This window comes from Solanum lycopersicum, chromosome 8 (genome assembly GCF_036512215.1).
Source record: "Solanum lycopersicum chromosome 8, SLM_r2.1".
NCBI classification, from domain to species: Eukaryota; Viridiplantae; Streptophyta; class Magnoliopsida; order Solanales; family Solanaceae; genus Solanum; species Solanum lycopersicum.
The window spans coordinates 56,758,978-56,786,846 of NC_090807.1; the positions used below are offsets into that span (position 1 = coordinate 56,758,978).

General features: G+C 31.6%; 1 protein-coding gene across 9 annotated transcripts; it reads left to right on the plus strand.

Annotated features, from left to right (window-relative positions):
* The first annotated feature begins 18,007 nt into the window (after window positions 1-18,007).
* On the plus strand, window positions 18,008-25,658 carry LOC101251113 (cystathionine beta-lyase, chloroplastic). 9 transcript variants are annotated; one of them, XR_742823.3, is made up of 7 exons: window positions 18,008-18,235; window positions 20,166-22,812; window positions 23,599-23,667; window positions 23,737-23,819; window positions 24,646-24,825; window positions 24,944-25,080; window positions 25,149-25,658. XR_742823.3 is itself a non-coding variant. In XM_010326785.3 (7 exons), exons 2-6 carry the CDS (start codon window positions 22,690-22,692, stop codon window positions 25,017-25,019), a joined length of 531 nt encoding a protein of 176 aa, XP_010325087.1. In that variant the 5' UTR covers window positions 18,008-18,235; window positions 20,166-22,689; the 3' UTR covers window positions 25,020-25,031; window positions 25,149-25,658. The 9 variants fall into 9 exon arrangements, 4 of the variants coding, with proteins under 4 accessions (XP_010325087.1, XP_010325086.1, XP_010325088.1 ...); XR_742824.3 differs by having other exon boundaries at window positions 24,944-25,069; XM_010326785.3 differs by having other exon boundaries at window positions 24,944-25,031.
* The last annotated feature ends 2,211 nt before the right edge of the window (window positions 25,659-27,869 follow it).

Consider the following 27,869-nt stretch of genomic DNA (forward strand, 5'->3'; position numbering starts at 1 on the left):
TCTTGTAGAATTAGCAAGATACATAAGTGCACAAATTGCACTAAGATAAGTTACTTTAGGACCAAGAAGTTCCTCATTCTCTTCTTAAGGTCAGAATGGATCTTTACTCACTTCAAGTGATCACACAATCATTGGAGTACTTAACGGATGTACTTTGTCTATGTAAAAATGTTTCAAGATTTTTTTAGTATAGGCAGATTGATGGATGAAGATCTTGTCTACTAAATGTTCAATTTGTAGTTCAAGACAAAATTTTATCTTTCCAAGGTCTTTCATCTCAAATTCGTTCTTTAGATATTCAATTGTCTTTTGGACCTCTTCTGGAGAGTTTCAATGAGATTAATGTCATCAACATACACTGCAAGAATAACATACCCTGATGTTGTTTTCTTAATAAAAATGCAAGGCAAATGACATCATTTATATAATCTTGTTTTATCAAGAACTCACTGAGGCGATTATACCACATGCGTCCTGATTGTTTTAAGCCATATAATGACTTTTGTAATTTGATTGAACACATTTCTTGAGGTTTTGAACTATATGCTTCAGGCATTTTAAGTCCTTCTGGAATCTTCACATAAATTTCATTATCAAGTGAACCGTAAAGATAAGTTGTAATTACATCCATTAGATGTATTTCAAGATTTTAATGAACGACTAAACTGATGAGATATCGAAAAGTTATTATATCCATAACCGGTGAATATGTTTCTTCATAGTCGACACCGGATCGTTGAGAGAATCCTTGCGCTATAAGGCGCGCCTTGTATCTTACAATTTCATTTCTATCATTTCGCTTTCGCACAAAAATCCATTTATAGCCAACTGATTTTACACCATTTGGGGTTTGGACAACAGGTCCAAAAACCTCACGTTTAGCAAGTGAGTCTAATTTTGATTTAATTGTTTCTTGCTATTTTGGCCAATCACATCTTCGTCGACAGATAAGGGTTCAAGATCATCACTGTCTTGCATAATATTAAGTGCAACATTATATGCAAAAACATTATCAACTATGATTTTCGATCTATCTAAACTTATCTCATCACCCCTAGAACTTATTGAAAGTTGTTCATTCACTTGAGTCTCGGGTTCACTGATCTCTTCAAAAATATCAGGATTAATCAGATCTTGTATCTTATCTTCGTGAGATTCTTTTGTAGTGTCATTTTTCGTATTTCTTTTTTTGGATCTTTATATTTTGAACCCAATGGTCTGCCACGCTTCAAGCGTGTTTGTGATTCAAAAGCCATGATACTTGTAGATGGTCCTTTTGGGACGTCAATCCGGATAGACACGTTTACTGCAGGAGTATGTGACTTTGTTGTCCTTTTCAAATCAGTAAATGCATCTGACATTTGATTTGTTATGTTTTGCAAATGGATGATGTTCTGGACCTCTTGTTCACACATGGTGAAACGTGGATCAAAATGAGATAATGATGAAATTTTTCATGCAATTTCATTTTTAAGTTCTTTTTTCTCTCCCCCTAATTGTGGAAGATTTATTTCATCAAATCGACAATCTGCAAATCTTGCAGTAAATAAATTTCCCGTCAATGGCTCAAGGTAGCGAATTATGGAGGGTGAATCAAACCTAACATATATGCCTAACCTTCTTTGGGGGCCCATCTTATTGCGTTGCGGGGGTGCTACTGGCACATATACAACACATCTAAAAATTCTTAGATGACCAATATTTGATTTATGATCAAATACTAATTGTGACAGAATATTTATTATAATGAGTCGGTCTGAGACCAACAAGTGATGTTGCATGTAAAATAGCATGGCCCCAAACAATAGTGGGTAACTTACTTTTCATAAGTAGAGGTCTTGCTATCAACTGTAAGCGCTTAATAAATGACTCAGCAAGGCCATTTTGAGTATGAACATGAGCAACAGGATGTTCAACTTTTATCCTTATTGATGAACAATAATAATTAAAAGCTTGGGATGTGAATTCTCCAGCATTATCAAGGCGGATCGCCTTAATGGGATAATCTAAAAATTGCGCTCTTAATCGTATTATTTGTGCCAATAATTTCGCAAATGCCAGGTTGCGAGATGATAAGAGGCACACATGAGACCATCTTGAAGATACATCTATTAGCACCATAAAATAGCTAAATGACCCACTAGATGGGTGAATAGGTCCACCTATATCCCCATGCATACGTTCTAAAAATTGAGGGGATTCAATGTTAACTTTCATGGTGATGGCCTAGTTATCAATTTGCCTTGATAACAAGTAGCACATGAAAATTTATCACATGTAAGAATCTTCAGGTTCTTTAATGGATGTCGTTTTGAGTTTTCAATGATTCGTCTCATCATTATTAATCCAGGATGACCCATTCAGTCATGCCAAAGCACAAAAGTTTTTAAGTCAGTAAACTTCTGGTTTACGACAGAATGTGTTTCAATTGTACTTATTTTTGCATAATATAAGCCAGAAGATAAAGTTGATAATTTCTCAAACACATATTTCTGGTTTGAGACAATCTTGGTAATACTAAGGTATTCAACGTTCATTTCATTTATTGTCTCAATATGATATCCATTTCAACGAATATCTTTAAAACTTAACAAGTTTCTTGGGAATTTAGAAGAGAACAATGCATCTCCTATAACAAGTTTTGTCCCCTTAGGCAAGAATCTAATAGCTTTTCCGAAGCCTTCTAAACTTTGAATTACCGGAAATTATAGTAACATTTTCTTTTCTTCTAAGCAAGTCAGAGAAGTATTTCTCATCTTTGAATATGGCGTGCGTTGTTCTGCTATCAATTACACAAATATCTTTATGATTGATCATTGATACAAACGAAGTTTGAGGCATATCCATATTTTCTTCAAAAACAGATATACATAGTAAAATAATACTATTAAACAAGGCTATTATATTTACAATGATTTAGAAAATACAAATATACCAAATAATACAAACAAACAGAAAATGATACTATCTAATTTATCGAGGATCGTCACTGATTATTTTTCCTTTCGGGAATATAAAGAAATCAGCTACATCCAGATGCATAGGCTTAACATTTGCTTTTGCATTATTATCAATCTTATGCATGAGCTCAACATTATCTTCAAAGATAAAGTTTGCTTCTCGATTATCATCACCCCTTTTCAAGGATGCTTGATAAAGCTGAACCAGATGCTTAGATGATCGGCAAGTACGCGACCATTGCCCCATTCCTCCACATCTATGACATACACTTTACGAATTTTTCTTTTGTATCACTTCTGGTCTCTTACCCATCCTTTTATACTGTTGGTCATTTTTCGGTGCAAGACGACCATCATGATTGTAATTTATTTTACAACCACGATCACGATCATGATCGGAGCCATGACCACGATAGGAACCACGACCTTTTTCTCGTTAGTGATAATTTGCATGATTCACTTCCGAGAGTGGCATAGAACCAACAGGTCGACTTTCATGATTTTTAATCAAAAAATCGTTATGTCGTTCAACAATAAGAAGATGTGAAAGTAATTCAGAATATTTTTTAAAATCCATTCCTCAATATTGCTGCTGCAGGAACATACTCGAGGCAGGAAATGTGGAGTATGTTTTCTCTAATTTATCATGTTCAGTGACCTCTTAAGTTGAAAATGATTAGAATAATGGAATTGACCGATACTATTTAATTATTCAATCATAATATAAGCTTAAAAGTATTTGAATGATCTAAAATATTTAACCCTAAAGTTTAGCATCCAATTATTACTAATGTTCCTTTCTAAATGAATACTGCTTCAAGTATATCATTATTTTTAAAAGTACTGATATTTGTGAACTTAAAAATGAGGTAAATTTTATTAGGTAGTAAAAATTATATATAATAGTAAATTATTAATTTAATTAAATGGTATAAATATAGTTTGATTTAATTGTACCCAATAGCAAATTGTTGTTATTTTTTCCTCTTTTTCTAGTGGAATCTCGCTCACCACTCTCGTGTTGCGCTGTCAGTCTCTCTCGCCTTTATACAAAGTATAAATGCATTTGTGTTTATATAAAGTGAGAGAAAATTGTATATATACACATATTTTTGTTTCCCTATCTCCCATCTGCCAGATTTCGCTCGCCACTCTCACTCACCTCTCTAACTTTATACAAACACAAATGTATACATTGTGTTGTTTGTATAAAGCGAGAGAAAATTGCATATACAAATACAAATGCATATATTTGTCCTATACACTTATGATTATACAAATACGATCTTTTTCTGCCCAATTTTCTTTTGTCTTTCTCTCTTTCTCGCTTTATACAAAACATATTATACAATTGATATTTTTGTATATGTATGCCGAAACAGATTATAGAATTGCTTTTTTTGTATATACGTATAACGAAATAGCCATAACTTTTATTTGTATATGTATAGCGAAATATACATATTTATATTTGCTATGGAGCATAATTATGCAAAATATAACTATAATTATAACATAAAAATATGAATTTTATATTTGTTATATGTAAAAGTTGCTCATAGGAAGAAGCAAAATTGTGATGGGATGAGGAGATAGATTGCTGTTACAAATTACCAAAAATAAAGAACTTAATTCCAAATTAATAGGTAACTTATCAGAAATTTATATACAACTAAAAAAAATACTATATATTTTTATTCTTTGGTGCAGGTTATTGAAAAATAGGAAAATGTATAAAGTCCAATCATATACAGCAAGAATGAAAGTGACTTGTGTAATTTTCTAGTCACTATTATATTATATTATATTGTTGGCACTTGATCTAGCTATTTCAGTTTTAGTATGTACCAGAAAACATTTCATATTGTTTTCTATGTTCAACAATTTATTATACCAAAGATTTTGTAACCTTTAGTTTGATAATATTGAATGACCTATGATGCTAATATGAGTTATATTTAGTTGTGCAATTAATTCATCTTTTAATTAAAGATCTTAAATTCAAGTTATAAATATGAAAAAATTCATCTTAAAAATGCGATCATCTAATAAATCTTTTAGTGCGTAATCTAAATTTAATCAAAATTCTAATATAAATTTTAAATATCAAATAAAAATAAAATAAAAATTAATTTTAATGACTATTATATCATAATATTTAGCGTGATAAAGAAATAAATTAGTGTCAGTTGGGCCAATGATTAGGACAGCTCCCCACCATAATGCAAGTGTGATAGAGAAATACCAACAAAACAAAGCAATTACTCCAACTAAACACCTTAAAATATTGGCACACACACATGACTTTCAACGATCGAAAATAATAATTTTTTTAAAAAAAATAAATCAAAAGGTTTATTTTTTTGAAAATATCTATTAAATATTAAGTTTTTTTTTAATCTCAAAAAACAAAGATTATTTATTGAAACATGCACTTTCAAACAAATAAAAGATTTAAGCCTCGTTGTAGGAAAAATTCAACAACTGAAAAATGAGAAAATATAGTTATTACATCATATTGATACTATCAGTGGCATATTCAGGATTTAAAGGTTGTGGGTGCTCATTTTCATGTTTAAAATTCGCTAGAAAAAATTTAAAAAAAGAAATGCTACTGACAGGATTCAAACTCTCACTAATGACATGGTTCTTATTGTTGGGTTTTAGCAAGTGTGAATGGTAAAAGAAAAGAGAGAATATGAAAAGTGAGGGAACTACTTTGGAGGGAAAATGAAAAGTCATTTGCAAAATACAAATGAAAAGTCATTTTTCCCATATCGGCAAAAGAAATGGAAATTGTTGTCCTTATAGAAGGAAACACTTCCATTACTTCTTAAAAGAGATAAGACGAAGATGCCCCCTCGCGCCGTCGTCGTCGCTCGCCTCGGCTTTGGCTTTGGCAAATGATTTGATTGATAAATTTTTTGGACAAAATTTATTTAATCAATTTTTGTTAAATCAAATAAATCCTGTTAATATTATCTCTTGTAACATTCTGAAAAGTTGTTACTTTTTCGAAAAGTCGTTACTTTCCAAAAAGTAGTTATTTTCCTAACAGACACATTTTTTTCGAAAAGTTATTATTTTTTTCAAAAGACACAACTTTATGGATAAAATGGGTCTGAACAGATTTCACTGAACAGACATATTCCTTGCTGAAAATGGCTATAAAAAGAAGTCAATTTTTTATTTTTCTAACACTGAAAATTTTTCTTTCTCTACATTTATTTTTTCTCTCAAAATAAAATCAAAGTGTCGATCGACTGAGTCTGTGTGACTTGTTGTTGTTCTTCAGTTTGTTGAAGTTAAAGAAATTTGAGGTACCGCTATTTCTTTAACAGGTTTAATCCGTTTTATCTTAGGAGAAGTTAATCCATAACCTTGGGTACAGTGAGGGGATTAAATTTCTTAAAGACACACAGTAGTTTCTGTGGACTCGGATTAATTCTTGTATTTTAAATTTTTTCTGCTTCATCTTGTTTCTGTTTCTGTTCATTAACTTCATAAATACAAGTTATTGTAAGAATAACAATCTTAAGAAATTTAACAGTTTCTGTATTTGAGGTTTCTGGAGATTAAAACCTTTATGGTTTTCTACTCTGCTTGAATTTTTAAAATTCATTCAATTAACGATAAAAAGAACATAAAAACTTTATCGTTAAATCAGAAACAGTTTGTGTAAAGATTTGTTCTTTACTGTTAGTATTTTAAATACTTAATTTATCTGCCATTTGTGACAGAAAAAAAAAGAGACTAATTCAAGTCAAACAAATGCTGGAACAGTAAGTGCTGCAACAACAACGGTTGTACATAATCGTTCAAATGCTGCCTTAGCACCGGCTGAGAAACCTGCAAAGTTTTCTGGAGTCGACTTTAAGAGATGACAGCAAAAGAAGTTCTTCTATCTCACTACGTTGAGTCTGCAGAAGTTCATCAATGAGAATGTTCCTGTTATGTCAGATGAAACTCCGGCTGATGAACGATTCTTGGTAACAGAAACATGGACACACTCAGATTTTTTGTGTAAAAATTATATTCTGAGTGGTCTGCAAGATGATCTGTACAATGTGTACAGCAATGCCAAAACCTCAAAAGAACTCTGGGATGCTTTAGAAAAGAAGTACAAAACAGAAGATGCCGGAATGAAGAAATTCATTGTGGCAAAATTTCTGGACTATAAGATGATAGACAGTAAGACTATCGTCACCCAAGTTCAAGAATTGCAGGTCATAATCCATGATCTCCTTGCTGAAGGTATAAATTTATTTAATGCCTATATTAGAAATATTAAGTTTTCCCTTAATACTCACATAACCTTTAATATAGGATTGATTGTGAATGATGCTTTTCAAGTGGCTGCAATTATTGAAAAGTTACCTCCATTGTGGAAGGACTTTAAAAACTACTTGAAACACAAACGCAAGGAGATGACTGTTGAAGACCTCATAGTAAGGTTGAGAATCGAAGAGGATAATAAGGCTGCAGAAAAGAGGTCACGTGGTAATTCAACGATATCTGGAGTAAATTTTGTTGAAGAAGATTCCACAAAATTAAAGAAAAGAAAGAAAGCATCTGGTTCAACAAGCAATCCTCCTAAGAAGAAATTCAATGGAAACTGCTTTAATTGTGGTAAACATGGTCATAGGGCTAATGAATGCCGAGGTCCTAAGAAGGACAACAAAAAGAAAGATCAAGCAAACTTGGCTGAATCCAAAGGAGAAATGGATGATCTCTGTGCAATGCTTTCAGAATGTAACTTGGTTAGAAATCCAAGAGAATGGTGGACAGATTTTGGTGCCTCATGCCATGTTTGTGCCAACAAAGAATTATTTTCATCATATATTCCAGCACTTACAAATGAAAAATTGTTTATGGCAAACTCCGCTGTTGCAAAGGTGGAAGGAACTGGCAAAGTCCTATTAAAGATGACATCAAGCAAGGTGGTGACTTTGAATAGGGTCTCATATGTTCCAGAATTGAGAAAGAATTTAGTTTCAATTCCAGTTCTGACCCAGAATGGATTTAAATATGTATTTGTTTCTGATAAAGTAATAGTAAGCAAAAATGATATGTATGTAGGAAAAGGCTACCTTAGTGATGGACTTTTCAAACTCAATGTAATTGCAGTTGATATGAATAAAGATTTTGCTTATTCTTACTTGCTTGAGTCTAAATGTTTATGGCATGAACGTTTGGGACACGTTAATAACAAAACCTTGCGAAAACTGATTAACTTAAATATTTTGCCAAAATTTGAGTGCAATAAATCAAAATGTCAAATTTGTGTTGAATCTAAGTATGCTAAGTATTCTTATAAATCTGTTGAAAGGAATTCAAATCCTTTAGAATTGATTCACACTGATATTTGTGACATGAAGTCAACACCATCACGTGGTGGAAAAAAGTATTTCATAACTTTTATTGACGATTGCACTAGATATTGTTATGTCTATTTGCTAAATAGTAAGGATGAAGCAATAGATGCATTTAGGCAATATAAAACTGAAGTTGAAAATCAGTTAGATAAAAAGATCAAAATGATCAGAAGTGATAGAGGTGGAGAATATGAATCTCCATTTGCAGAAATATGTTTAGAAAATGGAATAATCCATCAAACTACTGCTCCCTACAGTCCTCGGTCTAATGGAATTGCAGAAAGAAAAAATCGAACTTTAAAAGAAATGATGAATGCATTACTTATAAGTTCAGGTTTACCACAGAACTTGTGGGGGGAAGCTATCCTTACAGCAAATCAGATACTTAATAGAGTGCCTCACTCAAAGACAAATGTAATTCCATATGAAAAATGGAAAGCTAGAAAACCCAATTTGAAATATTTCAAAGTGTGGGGGTGTCTAGACAAAGTCCAAGTTCCTATACCTAAGAGGGTAAAAATAGGACCCAAGACTGTGGATTGTGTATTCATTGGATATGCCACAAACAGTAAGACATGTCGTTTTTTGGTTCATAAGTCCGAACATCCGGATATTCATGATAATACGGTAATGGAATCAGATAGTGCTGAATTTTTTGAACATATCTATCCGTATAAAACTAGACTTGAGTCATCTAGTGGGGGATCTAAACAACCCAGAGAAGAACCAAAAGAGAATGAACAAAATGAAGAAAGTCCAAGACGCAGTAAACGTCAAAAGACATCTACTTCATTTGGATCAGATTTTGTAACATTTCTTCTTGAAAGTGAGCCTCAAACATTCAAGGAAACAATGTTGTCTAGCGACTCAACCTCTTTAAAGGAGGCTGTTAATAGTGAAATTGAATCAATCTTAAACTACCATACTTGGGAGTTGGTTGATCTTCCTCTAGGGAACAAACCCTTGGGTTCAAAATGAATCTTTAAAAGGAAGATGAAAGACGATGGAACTATTGACAAATATAAAGCAAGACTTGTTGTCAAAGGTTTTAGAAAAAAAGAAGGTCTTGATTATTTTGACACATATTCTCCAGTGACTAGGATTACATCAATTCGGATGTTAATTGCACTAGCTGCAGTATACAGTCTTGAAATTCATCAAATGGATGTGAAAACAGCCTTCTTAAATGGAGAGCTTGAAGAGGAAATTTACATAGAACAACCTGAGGGTTTTGTAGTTCCTGGTAAAGAAAAGAAAGTGTGCAAACTTATTAAGTCACTTTATGGGCTGAAACAAGCACCAAAACAATGGCATGCAAAGTTTGATCAAACCATGTTGTCAGATGGATTTAAGATCAATGAATGTGATAAATGTGTTTACATTAAAGATACTCCAAATCAGGAAGTTATTTTATGCCTATATGTAGATGATATGCTTATAATGAGCAAAGACATTGCTAATATAAAAGCTACAAAGCGTATGCTTGCTAGTAAGTTTAATATGAAAGATTTAGGAGTTGCTGATGTGATATTAGGAATTAAAATTCTTAAAACTCCTAACGGTCTAGCATTGTCTCAAACTCATTATATTCAAAAGATACTTGAAAAATTAAAATTTTTGAATTTTAAAAGGGCAAAGACTCCAATTGATGTTAATCTTCATCTTGCAAAGAATAAAGGTGAAAGTCAATCTCAATTGGACTATGCTAGCGTATTGGGAAGCTTGATGTATGTCATGAATTGTACACGACCAGACATAGCTTCCGCTATCAGTAAACTGAGTCGATACACAAGTAATCCTAATCATAATCATTGGTTGGCAATGAAGAGAGTTTTGGGATACTTAGATGACACTCAAAACTATGCTTTACATTACAACAGATATCCAGCCGTTCTTGAAGGATGTACTGATGCAAATTGGATTACTGGGTCAACTGAAACAAAATCCACAAGTGGATACGTTTTTACTATTGGTGGAGGAGCAATATCTTGAAAATCATCCAAACAAACATGTATAGCTCGCTCTACAATGGAGTCTGAATTCATTGCTTTAGACAAGGCAGGTGAAGAAGCTGAATGACTCCGGAATTTCTTAGAAGATATTCCATTTTGGCCCAAACCAATGGCCCCTATATGCATACATTGTGATAGTCAAGCTGCAATAAGAAGGGCTGGAAGCATTATGTATAACGGCAAGTCTCATCACATAAGACGAAGACATAACTCTGTGAGACAACTACTCTCTAGTGGAATTATCACAATTGACTATATGAAGTCAAAAGATAATGTGTTGGATCCACTTACAAAAGGCCTAAATAGAGAGGGAGTTGAGAAATCATCGACGGGAATGGGACTATGGCCGAGAACAAGTCATCGTGGCGGTAACTCTACCTAGAAGACTGGAGATCCCAAGATCTAGGTTCAAGGAGATAAAACAAAGTCATTGATGACGGTTCAACATTGTCAAAGGAAAAAAATTATTATTATTATTTTATGGTCCATTCTCATGACGAGACAATGTTTAGTAACTAGGATAAAGACATAAGGACTTTTTAATGGTTTCTAAGTTTGATACAGGGAATATCAAATGGTGTATCTATGGGATAACACGTTTAGAAATCACCTATGTAAGTGTGAAGTGTAAGCCGCTTCAAGGAGAATCCGGTAAGGCCAGTTCTTTAAGCACTTACTATCCAAGATGTGTTTATTGCTGAAACGAACAAAACAATGAGAACTAAGAACAATTTAAGGGTTGATTGTGTGACATATGTTGTCTAGGTGTACACCAAAGCTCGACGGTTCAAAGATATCAAATCTACCGATTGACCGAGTATATCCGATATATGTTCATTACGGAAAGTTTAAAGGGAAACCTACTTATCCAGATGCGATTAACCTTTACCTACAAAACACACAAGTTTTTTCATGCATATGTTTTAACAATAGCCTTTCTCATTCATGTGGGGGATTGTTGGGTTTTAGCAAGTGTGAATGGGAAAAGAAAAGAGAGAATATGAAAAGTGAGGGAACTACATTGGAGGGAAAATGAAAAGTCATTTGCAAAATACAAATGAAAAGTCATTTTTTCCATATCGGCAAAAGAAATGGAAATTGTTGTCCTTATAGAAGGAGACACTTCCATTACTTCTTAAAAGAGATAAGAAGAAGATGCCCCCTCGCGCCGTCGTCGTCGCTCGCTCGCTCGGCTCGGCTTCGGCTTCGGCTTTGGATTTGGATTTGGCAAATGATTTGATTGATAAATTTTTTGGACAAAATTTATTTAATCAATTTTTGTTAAATCAAATAAATCCTGTTAATATTATCTCTTGTAACATTCTGAAAAGTTGTTACTTTTTCGAAAAGTCGTTACTTTCCAAAAAGTAGTTATTTTCCTAACAGACACATTTTTTTTGAAAAGTTGTTATTTTTTTCAAAAGACACAACTTTATGGATAAAATGGGTCTGAACAGATTTCACTGAACAGACATGTTCCTTGCAGAAAATGGCTATAAAAAGAAGTCAATTTTTTATTTTTCTAACACTGAAAATTTTTCTTTCTCTACATTTATTTTTTCTCTCAAAATAAAATCAAAGTGTCGATCGACTGAGTCTGTGTGACTTGTTGTTGTTCTTCAGTTCGTTGAAGTTAAAGAAGTTTGAGGTACCGCTATTTCTTTAACAGGTTTAATCCGTTTTATCTTAGGAGAAATTAATCCATAACCTTGGGTACAGTGAGGGGATTAAATTTCTTAAAGACACACAGTAGTTTCTGTGGACTCGGATTAATTCTTGTATTTTAAATTTTTTCTGCTTCATCTTGTTTCTGTTTCTGTTCATTAACTTCATAAATACAAGTTATTGTAAGAATAACACTTATTGCAAAGGTTTAAACCAACTCACCCACCACTGTTTTTGTTCTATGGGTGCTTATTTAAATTATAATAATATATATATCATATTTTCTATATATATACAAAAAAAAATCGAAAATCAATGAATGCTCGAGCACCCGCGTCTGGCTTACTGGGTCCGCCCTGGATACTACCAATGTTCTCCAAATTTTATATTTTTTAAAATAATCAAAGGATATCAATGATGCATGGAGGAATATTGTTTTGAAACCTTGCATAAAAATTAATGTGAAGAATTTCTTCGGTTAATGATTGAAGAAACATATTCTTTTGAAATTCTTCCACATCTAAAAAATATATATTTATAACCGAAAAATATATTATGTTTTTTAATCTCATAAAACAAAAGATTATTAATCAAAACAAACATTTCAAAATAAATAAAGGATTTAAGCCTCGTTATAGAGAAAATTCAACAACAGAGAAATGAGAAAATGTAGTCATTGCATCAAAATCTTCTTTTCCAATTTTTGGAATACATTTGATAGCACCAATATAATGCAATGATCCCATATCCTCATTTCTCAATCGTTGAATATATTATGCTTCAAGGCTTGATTAAAAGAGAAAGGTTGATTGGCTTTTATAGTAATATGTGATTTTGGGCTTATTAATTGGTATAATAAATTAATATAAGTAAATATCATTTAGGATAAGAATGATTCTGGAAGACGTGTAATAATTTATCTATTTAAAAAATCATGGATCAATAAATAAATATCTTTTAGGATATGAATAATTTTTAACACGTGATGAGTGTGTCAAAAATTTATTTGTCTATATACAAGATCGTAAATAATAAATAGATATCTTTAAGAATAAGAATGAATCTTGAAAAGATGATAAACATGTCATAAAATTATCTATTTAGAAGATCATGAATTGATAAGTAGATATATTATTTGATAAAAATAATTTTTGATTTACAGTAGACATGTCATGAACTTGTATAGTATTGTGGATCAAACTATTGTTTCATTATAGTTAAGAAAAGATATTCAATAGAAGATTTACTATATCATTAGGTGGATTGACTAAAACATACCAAATCAATTGTAAAAACTAAAAATTCCTAATTTTCTTTTTAAAAAATAAAGCTTTACCCGCAAATCGATGTTTCATTGGATGATTAGAATAGTTGATCGAAAGCTGAAAAGTAGGTGTTGGAAATTGAAAGTTGTCAAAGAACTGATTGGATGAACGGAGCAATTTAAATTTTTTAAGAAGAACTCATTTGCCCAGTCAAGAGAAAAAAGTGTGTTTGAGAGAGATGGAGTGAAAAAGTTTATTTATTTAGTGGGGATTGTTTTGTATTTTATAAAAAGATTGTAAATTTTGAAAATGTTAATTGAGTCCCCAATTAACTTAATCAACTATTTAAGTATCTTTAACCAATTTTCGATCAACATTGTCACCAATAGTTAATTCCGGACTTGAAGGATACCTTTCCTTCAATTTTCTCGGGTTTCTTTTGTGAGGAAAAGGAAATTGGGCCGGGTCGGGGCTAAGGGATTTGGGCTGGGGGCTGAATTGGAGAGGTTTGGGTCGCGAATTGGATTGGGAATTGCATCTGGGTGAAGAATTAAAATTGAGGTGATAGACTGCTGAAAAAGTTAAAAAAAAAAAGAGGTCCAAAGCTTTGTCTAAAAATTAGAAAATTAGTACAATTGAATTTACTTGGTGAACTCGGTCAAAATAAATAAATAAGATGAATTAATATAAGTTAATTTTGATAAGCTTCTTAATTTTAACGAATATGCATCCAAACAACTGAGAAAATTATTTAACATGAATTATTATTTTTGATAATTAAAGACCTCTACATCTACTAATTGATTTATGAGATTTTCACATTGAAAATTTGTGTTTTAATTAGTAGATGTTTTTAATTAATTTCATCTTATTTATGATTTAAATTTCGTATACGTGAAATATATAAATATATTTTTTATTCAAATTTTAGTTATTCCATCTTAACAATACAGGAGACAGCCAATACGTCTTCTTCACATGTGTGGTTCCACGTAATAGTTAACAACATATTCACTCTTGAAATTCTATTTGTGTCACATATATTTGGACAAGGAAAATCACATATATTATTTAAAAATTACGTAAAGATACTATAAATTACAACAATTAATAACTTAAATAATTTTAAAATCATATTAAAATTTAATCAACTCTCAAAATTTTATTTATGTCATAAAGTGAGATAAAAAATAGCACATATTGGGTCCGTGCTAGCACGGGCGCATGTGACTAGTGATATTCTATAAACTATACTTTTCACCATTGTTTTTTGTGAAAAAATAAACATAACTACTACAATAAAAATATTTTAGCAATAATAAATATACACATTAACAAAAAGTGATAAAGTCTTCAACCATAAAAGGTATTGTCATTGGATTCAATTGTTATAAACTTTAAAAATATTTAAAAAGAGAGTAAATGGCCGCTAAAAATACATATTAAGTATCAATGAAGCTATTACTTTTTAATTACTTGTCACTAAAGAGTATTTTTAACATAATAAATTTTGTAAGTAGTTCAATTTATCTTCTTAAAAATATCAAAAGTTATCAACAGAAAGGACAAATACGAAAACTATTCATCTTGAACTTAAAAAAATCTAATTATTTGGAATAATGAAAAGAATCCCAAAAATTCAGTTAATACTCTTTCTGTTTGTATTTACTTTTTCATAGTTGACTTGATATACCTTTTACAAAAGTAATAATTAACATAATAAATTTATCATTTTATCTCTATTAATTGATAATATTTCAAAATTAATTTATTAATTAAAGAGATTTTACCTATTTTAAAAAATATTGAATCTCAATAAATTGAAAATATAATAAATAAATATTATTATTTTTAATTTATAAAAAATAATAACTATAAAGTTAAAATTGAACTAGAAAATGACAGAAGGGGAGTATGAAACAGAGGGAGTACATATTTCTGGAGTTGAACTAAACTATTGCAAAACCGGGTAGTTTAGAAATGATCATTTCCCAAGTGTGGACTTTTTTATTCTCTTTTGATCTGTCAATTAAGAAAAAAATTTACTTCATATATAGTGTTTACGTTAATTTAATAGAATTTTTATTATTATGTGATTTATTAAAGTAAAATTTATATTACTTAATTAAAGTTAAGTAAAATGAATTATAAATTTAAACATGTAGCATGTATCTATTGTATTCATGTAAAATATTCGGTGCGAATAAATTTTACACAATGAAGAGCAAATTACTTTTTCGTCTTATTTTATATGTCATTCCTTTCCATAAATTGTTGAATCGCTATACTTATTATTTTATAGATTTATGTATAAATTATTAGATTTTACTTATTATAACCTTAATAAAGTAGTTAATAAATTTTAAAAATATATTCATCCTTTATTATAAAAGTTAATTTGAAAAAATATGAATTAAAAATAAAAAACATTTTATATCATTTTCTTAATCTAAATTTACAATAAAAATATGACATAAAATAAAATGGAGAAAGTAGATATCAGGGCGCAGTGCAGTTTCTAGTGACTTAGCGAGCACAAAATGATAAATATAGGAGAGAGATTCTGTGAGGTTTCAACGTGTGCTTCATAATCACTACACACTTCTAGGAGTTTCATTAATTATATTTTTTTTATAATTTATCAAAATAAAAAAATAATAAGGGATATTATAAAAAATAAAGTGAATAAATAATTATTAAAAAAAATACAAAATCACAAGTTTGATCGATAAATTAAAGAATACAAAATCCTTAGTATTCTCTCGTATTATATTATTAGTATATTTGCAAAGCATGAACTGAACCGTACATATTTATACAAAATCCTTAGTACTTGGGCATTCTAGTCTATCTCTTAATAGACTCTACTCATAATTCAACCACAATATTTCCCCTTTTTACATCCTATCATATCTTTTCCATACTCTATTTGACCCTCACAAAACTAAACTTATCCCCATTCTTTTGCCTCCACAATGCCCAAAATTATACTCTTCCTCTTCCTTTTCATCTTAGTTTCTTCATCACTACCACTCTTACGAGGTCACATTCATTTATCAATTCATTATTTTCATTCAATTCAATTTTCTATTGGTATAACATTTCATTTCTCAATTATATTCACAGGTTCAGGAATTCAAGCGTTAATTCCTCATTCTCAAAGGGCGTTACATTATGAGGTAGGAAAACGAAATTAAGTCAATTTTTTGGATTTTGTGAATTGAATTTGATTGTGAGTTTGAATTGGTGAAAAAAGGGTGGCGGAAAAAGATGGGTGAAAAAGAATATGAGAAGATTGATGATAGGATCAGTGGCTCCAACTTGCACTTACAATGAATGCAGAGGATGCAAGTACAAATGCAGAGCAGAACAAGTTCCAGTCGAAGGGAATGACCCAATGAATAGTCCTTATCACTACAAATGTGTTTGTCACCGTTAATTCCCACACACCAGCAGCACCCTTACAAGAACAACCCTATTTTTAAATTTTCATCTTCTTTTTTTTTCTGGTTCGGGTTGCTTGAATTTTGTTTTGTTTTTTATAGTGTAATGTTGAATCATTATTCCTCTTCCTTCAAATGGAAAAACACATTTTTGCATCTTCTTTTTCACTTCTACATTTACTGCGCCTGATATGCTGATTCCTTTGTGCTCAGAACTGATATTTCTCCAGAGCAATCGTATGTCATATTTTTTCTTTAAACAGGCCGCCGAAACAAACTACTATTCTATCCAATTTTAAAATTACTATTTATAAATTTAAAATTTTAATTTAGCGTGTATTTTTCGGTATAATCAAATACAAATTATCAAAATAATATGAAACTTAAATGTGATGTACCAAAAGTGGGGGATAAAACTTAGAAGAGTTTAGAAGAAAGGGAACCACTGCAAGTGGCACATGAAAGTGTGGTCCCAATAAATTCGAATCTAATTTGGAATAGGTCACATGGGGCAATATTTGTTCAAGCCCAGAAGATATCTGTAACCATTTGCAAATTGGAGACCAAAATAATATTCTTATGAACCTCAATTCCAGTAGCTATGATTCTACATTTCGCATTCTTTTGAGCCAAATTTCTAACTGATGACATAAATGAGCCTTTTTTGAAAATTCAACGGCACAAATAAGCCTTTTTCCAAAATAAATATACATATTTATCTTCATATATGTTAGTTTTTGATAAAGATATATTAATAATTTTAATTTTTAATAATATCTGACGCACGTCACGGGCCATTTCCTTCCTCTAGTATGCTAGATATGAAGTACTATATGGATCAGTTTGTCTATACATTAAATTAATATTTGATAGTTTTTGAATTTTTGAGATTTTCATTCCCATTTTTTTTTTCAAAGTGAAATGTATGAGCAAATGAAGGACAATGCAATATGTATGGACTAAAATGATATTATAAATTATATTTTATTATTCACATATAATATAAATTTTAATGGTGAATAATATATTTATCACATATTTTAATACACTTATAATACAATGTGACGAATTTTTATCAAACCAACATGATATATTTCAAAAAATAATTATAATTCATATATATTGCATGCATAATTTACTTTTAATACATATTATAAATTTAACAGAGCATTGCTATTAATATTAATAAATAAAAAGTATCGCTAAAATTCGTAATTATTTTTTAATATGTATTAATTTATACAATTTTTCCTTATTTTTATATAAGGACTAAAATAATCCAATCCCAATAAATTATAGACTATTTTGAGCATTTCATCAATTATTTAGTCTAGTAAAATCAGTCCAAAATGTAAAAGAAAAATATGTGACAATTGCTTTACTCTCAACAGTGTGCTTCTTATGAGTGTTCATGGGAGCTCCGCCCATCTCTGCCGGAAAGGTTGGTTAATGAAGATTCCGGTGGGCTTCTCCGTCTTACCAGTGTTTGTAGGGAGATCGATTCACATTAATTAGGTATTTTCTAATCATTTCCCCAATATTATTAAATCATTTGTTAGACGTATAAATTTGATTGATCGGAAATTCAACGTGATCTTTTGGTTCTAATTGTTAGACGTATAAATTTTATTGAAGACTACCTGAATTTTGATACTGTTTGCAAATCCTAGCACTCTATTGGCCTCCAGGACAATTTTATTAGTAATTTGCCTAGGGTTCGTTCCATGACTAATACTAGCTAAGGATGAGGATGATAACACCTGTGTAATGACATGATTTTGTAAAAGAGGATTTCGGGAGCCGAGGGAAAATGATGTATGGAGTCTATGGGATGGCTTACCACAGTTGGAAAAGAGAAGGTGAAATTAGTCTGTTACATTTCTTCTCCAGTGTTCAAATCCTATTAACACATCAAAATAACACCAAACATTATCGACCCTAGAAGACTTCAGAACCGTGGACCTTTATCCGTAAAGCAGTTCTGTCAGCTAATCCTTCCTATACATCTGATCACATTCTCATGGTCACCGAGGGAAACTTCCGGTTACTCAGTTAAAGGGGACCAAGAGATTTTTCATGGCCCATGATTAGAAAGCTGACCTGAAAAGGACATATCAGTGATGTGTTATATTTCAATGGCAACTTTAGTGCAATCGATTATAGTAGTTGCAACAAAGTTTGTGATGTCGGTGGCTTTGAAACCGGTAAAAGTCATATCATACTGCAGATAGAACCATAGATTTATGGTAAGTATTACATCCTAGAATCACTAGGATCATCATTTGTGGTTGCGCAATGAGGTGTTGATTTAAGGTAGGTCAAAGAAGATTGTGAAGGATTCCACTAACGCTCGTCCAAGTTGAAGCTGATGATGAGGGAATAAGTCCTACTCTTATAGGACACTGGTTTTCCAGATTGATTTAGATGCTTGCAAAACTATGCCAACTAGGATTTAGTAGAGCTTTCGGGGAATCAAGCCCAATCATATTTATTTTACAGATAATTGTTTGGGTGCTTACCTCTAGTTTAAGGTGGTAGCTTGGACATGGGGGTCTTAAATTAGCAGATGGAAATGTCCAGCTATATTATGATGGTGTTTCCCTCAGTCATGTTTGTCATCCAATCTGGGTCACACCAAATCCTTTGTGAGCGAGTTCTTTTTCTACATTTTCTCTTTTGTTATTCTATATGTTCTTGTTTTAACCTGGAAGTCAACTAGATTTCTTAAAAGAGAATTTACACCATGTCAATACCTTCAAACTTGGCTGATGCATCTTCAAGGTTATGTCTTGGAATGCACTACTGCCTTCTGAAAAAGAAATGGCTGAAGGGTTTATAAAATTAAAATGTTTAATAAATTTGTAAATTAATTTTCTTTTTGAAAATAATGGAACTATGTGATGTCTATTGGATTACTTGGAAGCCTCTTAGGAGGTTCCAAATTTCACTGGTGATGTTAAGATTAAGAAGAATGTGACGAATATACTGACGGAGAAACAATTAAATGTAAGAAGTAGATTGTTTATTGTTGTTTTGGACCCTCAATGTGTGTGACCTGAGACAAAATTGTTTGGTCCATTTCTGCTTTTCTGTTTAGTGCCAACAATAAATGCTGTGTTGATAAAGAAACCACCCTTTTTGAAGTGACTGGTTAAGTCACAGTCATTAGAAAATAACAGGCTAGCAAATATTTATAGACGTACTTGATTTAAAGATTTTGGCCGTTTGCTTGTGTCTTGTCAACAATTTGCATGTTTAACTCTCCGGTGACTATGGAAGTTTGTACACTGGAATTTCTGATCTTTAGTTTGAGTACATCCACGGAATCTGAAATTCAAAATAACACTCTTCAGAATAGGATATGAGGAAGATATTACTTTTTAACTGTTATGTCCCCTTTATCATTGTTTTTGGCCGTTTATTTACCATCACACTTTTTTGACAGGCATCTGCATGATCCATCAAATCCAGTTAAATCTGTTGATTTTCATAAGATTATTGAGAATCTTCCCTAGAAGAGCAGGCGTGTGACTCAAGTTATTTGGATGTTATAAATGTAGCATAATTTGCAGCTACACATCTAGTGTAAGTGAGCTTTGTTGTTCATCACTAAATCATATCGTATTATAACTGATCTATGTACAAGGGGAAATTCTTACTGTTTGCTCAACCACTATCTAACTTAAGCTTATCGTATTATGTTAGATATTGTGAAACAATGTGATCACGTTACTGTTAAAGCTCAAAAAAACTCCTTTGAGTTATCAAAAATATTTGTTGGATCAAAATTTATCGTTCCTCTTTACAATTACAAGAACATGTTCTAGCTTTGAGAAAGGGGACTTCTTGTAGTAACTTGTTTCGCTAACGGACATTGTTTAAGGTAGGGATAATGAAGGAAGCATATTCAAAAAGTAGTTTGAGACTAAGACGTAGTTTGTGTTGTTTTATCAAATGAATAATGATAAGCACGTGCTTCACAAACAAGTCATACTTGCAAGTAATCTTCATGCAATTAATATGGAGGGGAAGGAAAAGGCATAAGAAACTAATGATTTTTTCTTAGTGGAATTATATCAAAGATACTATTACAATCAATACATTAAGTCTTGTGGTTGTTTCAACTTCTTGTTGTCTGTCTTTTCATATGCAAATTATGTGATTGATGAATAAAGATAAAAGAGATCTCTATAGTTAACATATTTTTGTTGTCAATCATAACTCACCAAAATTTTCATTTTTTAAGTTAATATTGTGTCATCAGAAATTCACAAACTAATGGGTCATTTGGATGCCCATTACAATGTGGAATTATTCATATATCAAAATTAACATAAGCGTTACATTTGCTAAAGATTCCAATACCAAGTACGGTGTTTAGTTACATGTTTGCAATCCCACATTACTAATTTGGAAAAGATGTTACGCGTTTGCCAAATTTATTTGAATGAATTAATCCTTACAAGGATAAATTTTTAACTCTATGACTTAAAGTTAAAGGGGTAAAATTGGATTTTTTAAATAAATTTTTGAGATATCTTATTAAGTTTTGACTTTAGGCCGTTAATTGTATTGAGTTATCCATATATTAGTATACATGTATTAGTTATTACATCTTGTGCCGTGAATAAATAATTCATAAATTTCCTCGTAACTTATACATGTATTAGTTATGAAAAAAATTGCAAACAAGTAACTAAACTTCGTATTTGGTGCGCTTAATTTATATATCACAAAATAAAATGCTACCAAACAGAGTACTCCTAATTATACTAGTCTTAATACATGAATAATATAATTCTAACCAGCAATCAGATGACCGCTTAGTATGTGTATTAGTATGTGATTTTTGAATGACATAATATTATTTTAGTAAATGAACATTTTGGTGAGAAAAATGATTGACAATAAAAGTATCTTAGATATAGAAAGTCCTTTTATCTTGACTCATTAATCACATATTTTACATATGAAAAGAGAGACAACAATGAATTGAAACAATTGCAAATATTAATGTATTGATTGTAGTATTATTCATTGCATGAAGATTGCTTTTCTTCCTCCCTTATATTTATTGCATGAATAATGCTCATAGGTATGACTTCTTTATGAAACACGTGTATGATTACTCATTTGGTAAAACAACAAAACTATGTTTCAGTCTCAAACTAATTTGCATGTTGCTCCATTTCCACCCCTTCATTATCACTTCCTCGAACAATGCCCGTAGCGATTCAGGTTACTACAAGAAGATACCTTTCAAGAGACTAAAATGGTGACCTTGTAATTGTAAAGAGAGATGAGATTTTTTAACATGATTGCATTGCCTCACATTAGCTAACAAAATATGACAAGCTAAAGTTAAAATAGAGTAACAATAACAATTCCACCTTGTGTATAGAGTAGTTAAAATATAACATGCTTTAGCAATGAGCAACAAAACTAACTTACACTAGATGTGTAACTGCAAATTATGTTACATTATTTAACATCCAAAATAACTTAAGTCATACACCTGCAATTCTGGCAAGATTGAGAAAACAAGCCATCCACCTATCTACCAAAAGAAATGTCTTTAGTGGCAATTAATTGAATATCGATGTATTCCTTTGCTCAACAATTATTAGACAATAAATGGGAATGAAGACCTTTTCGTTGGCCATTGAAGAGATTAGCTTCAAAATGTTGGTACTAAATAGAGTAGTACAAAATCTTTTTGTATGTTCCCTCCCTCCTTGTAAACCTAGAACAGACGGAAATCTAAAAACCTAGTCACATAATCTCCGATTATTCAGTGCATCTGCAATTGTTTCGTCGGGGATTTTGGATTTGTGGTGGATTTTAGATGTTCTTGATAGGAACAATGCGGAAGAGGAAGGTGAGTGTGTTTGATGTGGTGGATGAATTGTTGGCGTCGGCGAAGAAAGCCAATGGTGGAGACGGCATGATGCCTTCGATCAACAAGTAATATGAAAAACCTTACTCACAGTGATTCTATGAGATTTTGTAGAAGAGGAAGACTCTTCCTGTATGGCATCAAAAAGAGGAGTTCTCAAGTTGATGAATATCCAATCAACGGCTGTCGTCACCAGGTAATCCGAATCATCTCTCCCGCACTCTATCTATCTCTGTCTATTCTCCCTCAGTTTTGATTTTTCTTTATTGTTGATGGCTCTCTTTCTGCCTTAGCTCTCAACCTTGCCTCTCGTCAGTTTTGATGGTCTCCGGCTTACATACTCAAGGCCTAGGCTTGGTTTCATTTTTCTCCTTTTTTGTCTATTTTAGTTTTTGTTGATATTCTATTTTTAATAAAATTTTGTTCTAGTGGTCTGCTTTAGATTATCTTTAATTGGTCTTATATACAAGTACCCAACTATGTGCATATAGTTGTATGTATGTGGTTGAGATGGAGTATTTAGCATCACCTCAGTGCCTTGATCAATTTAGTGGAGCGAGGGTTGTAATACTTTGCTATTTACTCAGAAAATGACATTTCTTTATAATTCTGATGAAAAATTTACCTTTTGGTTCACTTCTACAATATACATACTGTCATTCTCTGGTGGATTTGGTAATAATTATGTTGGAGTAAACCCAAAAGCCTGGAAGACAAGAATATGTAATAACCCAAAACTCAATATACGTACTGTCGTTCTTTTGTGCACTACTGTTTATTGTTCATTTGGCAAGCAAATGTCAGTTCTCCTGGATTACAAAATATTGTTTCTGTTCTTTCATGGCTGCTGATATGTTGAAGTCTATTGAATTTCAATTGATATGACTTCCTTTTTTTGTATGTTTGTTTTCCTCTCTGATCTTTTTCATAAAATAGCTGAGATGGCTTACTCACACGGGTCTCTTGTACTGGTTGATAACAGTATTATGTCCCTTGTACCGTCCCATCCTTTGGACCTTGCAGTAGGTGTTTGCAGATACTTCTTGTTCTGGTAACATGAACCTTCTTCTGTTAACATTCTCGAGGTACTTGTTATCTTAAATGGTCTGCTATTTTTCAGATATTTTTGATGCATTCAGCAGCCAATTTTATATCTGGCCATTGTGATTTGATGGGGGGCGTCCTTGTTGTCATAGGAGAAAGGTTTTTCTTCATATATTCATGGCTTGATTTATACTTATCATATGCTTTCTCATCATCCTTAGTGCCCTAGAGTTGCTTTCATTGCCAAAAATATCAGATTACCCCGATTGACGAAAAGAACACTACACCAAAAATAATCCTTAGCAGCAATAGCTTAATTGCTGCTAACTATGTTTTTTAGAGGCAATTACTAGTGTCAATTAAAATAATTACATTTTAGCACTCTTTGTAAATGCCACTAAGCTTGTAGTGACGACATTATGATCTAATGACAATTAACTAATGCTGGTAAAGGATTTAGCGTCATTTGTTAATAGGCATATTTGTTGCCGCTAAAAGTTGTTTTTTGTTGTAGTGGAAGAAGAAGAAGAAGAACCTCTTATAATAAGCTCGTTTAATAGATTCAGTTACCTAAAGTTTCAAGTACTTAGTGTCTGTTGCAAAATTATTAATTTACCTCAATGGAAAACTGGAAATTTCTAAACAATAGTAGTTTGGATTGCAAAATTCATGTTTTACTTAGAAACAGATTGAGTTCATGCAAATATTATTCTAAACATACATATCTTTTAAAAGGTGACAGATTATGTAACCTTCTTGCTAGGTCATTTCTCTTAAAAGATTCAATCACTTGAAGGTTCTCAGGAATTTTAACCCCAATGCATACAAGTAAATTTACATTTCGTCAGACAAATCTTGCTCAGATATTGTGGTGTCGAGTTAATGTATTGCACATTTGACATTTGTATTCTGAGGTCATGTAAAGTTTAAATTGCAGCCTTTTTACTAGGATGAAGCTACATATAATAAGTTCCCCCGTATGCAGGCATGACCTACTTTTTCTGAATATAGTGCCTGCCCTTCTTACCGAATGTGAAGTTCAGATTAGCTGGGCAAAGAACATTTATTTCCTTCAAAATGCAGAAGGTGCAGGCTTAGTCCCATTTGATTGTTGGCTTTGCTTAAGAGGGACTAAAATGATGGTGTTGCGTGTAGAGAACAACAGGTATTAAATTTTGCTTGCTTTTTAGTCTTCTGGCTTGTTACTATTTGCTAGATCCGTTCTGTTTACGAAGCTTTGAGGGTGACTTGATTGTCGATATTTTTTGTTGCACCATGAACAGTGGTCTAGCTCTCAAGAGGTTGGTTGACATAAGCATGGATTCATTACTCTTCTCTCGAAGCAATTGGTCACTCTGACGGAGTTATCTGGTGGTGTCCGCAATCTTCTTCCCAAAGCTGTGATAATTGTATTCATTCTGTAGGTTCTTTGAATTGACTATCTTCCAATAGTTCAGTAATCATGCTAAACCTAGAACCTCCTTCCAGGTACACGGTTGTGCCTTTATGTGGCGAGTAATCACATGATGAGTTGGAAACTCTTCTCGCCGTGGAACCTCTCAGTAAGACTTGCCGTGTGGTGATGAATCACAAGACAAGTTTGCATGTGCAAATTGAAACTTCATGAGAACATAGGTGTATGGAAAGGACAGAACTTCTTTATGGATAAAGGTCTGAAGTCTTGTTGGGTCTATAATGTTTAGTGGTATTTGGATGCGGCAAATGGCGATTGGGTTTGAACACCAGAGAAGGGATGTAATCGATTTTACTTTTTTTGGACATCACTTTTACTAGACTTAACTGTTGGGAAAAGAACTATCAAAATGGTCCTACATGTATGGGATTGGATTATTCTAGACCTTCGTATATGTCACGTAATTGAAATAGATCTTGATGTATAGTGAAAGTGATCTTCATCATCTATAAACTGAAATAGTTTTTTAATGTATAGAAAAACTGATCCATCTACTTCTTATATATACCATGTCATTGAAATAATTCTTGAGGCTTAAAGTCATATATCGCTCCGCAAAGTTGTCCGCACAATTCACATAGACACCTCACGTATTGAACACCTAAATTGTTCAAAATGTGTACCTATTAGATACAAAATACTGATATGACAAAAAATGTGTATTGCATTTCCCTGAAGCGCGTGAAAAAACTCAATACAATGTCTTTTTTATTAATTTTTTTACATTTTTTCTTCTTTTATTGACACTTGACATTATAATTAACTTAAAAAATAGTTTCTTCTTTATTTACACTTTTTTCAAAAAAGAAAACACCCCACTTCCTATCTATCATCTTTTTCATAATTTAGTTTACAAAACTTTCTTTATTTTAGCTCCAACACTGTTTTTTTTTTCTTTTTTTATATACAAAAAATTTATATCTTCTAAATATGAATATAAATGAAATCAACTATAAAGATTCAGATTTGAAAGAAAGTCTTGGTATGATTTATTTCAAATCTCATAAAAACAAGGAACAAGTATGAAGAAGATGAAAAAAGATAAATGATTTACACGTATAAAAATAGTTAGCGATATTTATTTATCACAACTTTTGAACAAAGATTTTTACTCAAATTCATATGTTGTCATTAAATTTATCAAAAATGATATAAAAAAATTTGAAAGAAATAATTTTGGAGCTATCAATTTCATTTTGTCATCGATGTAGAGCTGAATAACCGCCAACAAAATTTTCTTTCTTCTTCACTCTTAGTATGAAAAAAAAATTAATCTTGAAGTTATTTGAAAAGAATAAAATTTTGTAATTTAAGAAATGTGTTTTGGGGAAGAAGATGAAGATGAAAGGGGGTTGGGGTGGGGTGGGGTAAGGTGGCGTAGAATAGATTGACATTTTCATTTTTTCTTTTTCTTTTTTAAAAATTAGATATTAAATATGTGTTTTTTTTTAATTTTCGGGCCCAATGTCAAATGTTGTTTTTTAATGGGCAACTTTCACATATAGCAAATAAAAAATTCATATTTATATGTTATAGCAAAGTTTGCATAATTGCGCCTCCATAACAAACATAGAAACTGTATAATTCGCTAGACATATACACTTGAAGCAAATTGTATAAAAAGAAATGTATAAAACAAGAAAGAGAAAGACACTTGGGCAAGAACTGTATAAAAATGAAGTGTATAAAACGAATTGTATTATTATAAGTGTAGAGAACGATTATATACAATTTGAATTTGTATAAAATGAGAAAGAGAGAAAGACAAAATAGACTTGACAAGAAATATACAATTGAATTGAATTGTATAAAACGAGAAAGAGCGAAATTAGATACAATTTTAAAATTGTATAAAACAAAAAAGAGAGAAAGACAAAAGAAACCGGCAGGAGAATATTTTTATTGTATAATTATAAGTGTATAGGATGAAAATATAGGTACTTGCATGTGTATATACAATTTTCTCACGCTTCATACAAACAGAAACACAATTTATACATTTCGCTTCTGTTTGTATAAGTGAAAAAGGCGAGGGTGGCGAGCGAGATTTGGGAGAGTGGCGAGCGAGATCTGGAAGAGGGGAGAGAAGGAAACAAAAAGGGAAAATAACTTGTGTGTCTACTTTTTAAAAAATAATTACCATATTTGTCAGTATTATTTTTTTAACCATAAATGTCAATTTAATTGAATATTCAACTTCATATTTTTTCTCTCGCCTCAAAATTTTCCCACGCCTGCAATTGCAATTTTTTCTTCTCTCTCGCGACTGCAATTTTTTCTTCTCTCTCGCGACTGCAATTTTTTCTCTCTCTCGCAACTGCAATTTTTTTCCGGCGACTTCAATTTTCTCTCGCCATTGCAATTTAAAGGTTAGTGTTGAGTAAGATCTGTTAATTTAGGTTACTTGCACTGCATTCTGCGATTTTTGTTGGTCTACTTTGCACTTAACTGATCCTTTAATGTGAGCTTGCAATTGTGGTCTTGACAGTGCCCAGATCGTTACGCCTTTCTTCTTTTTGTGTGGATTTATGTTGAGATTTCGTTTGATTTATGTTTACGTTACTTGTGTGCCTTTTTGTTTGATGATTTATGTTGAGATTTTGTTTGATTCAAGTTCCTGTGAGTGTCTGGTATTCAGTTCTCTTCTCTAATAAGTATGATCTCTTGTTAGCATCTGTATATTCATGTTTAATTCACTTTTTAGCATTTGTGTAATACAACTTCAATTCAGTTTT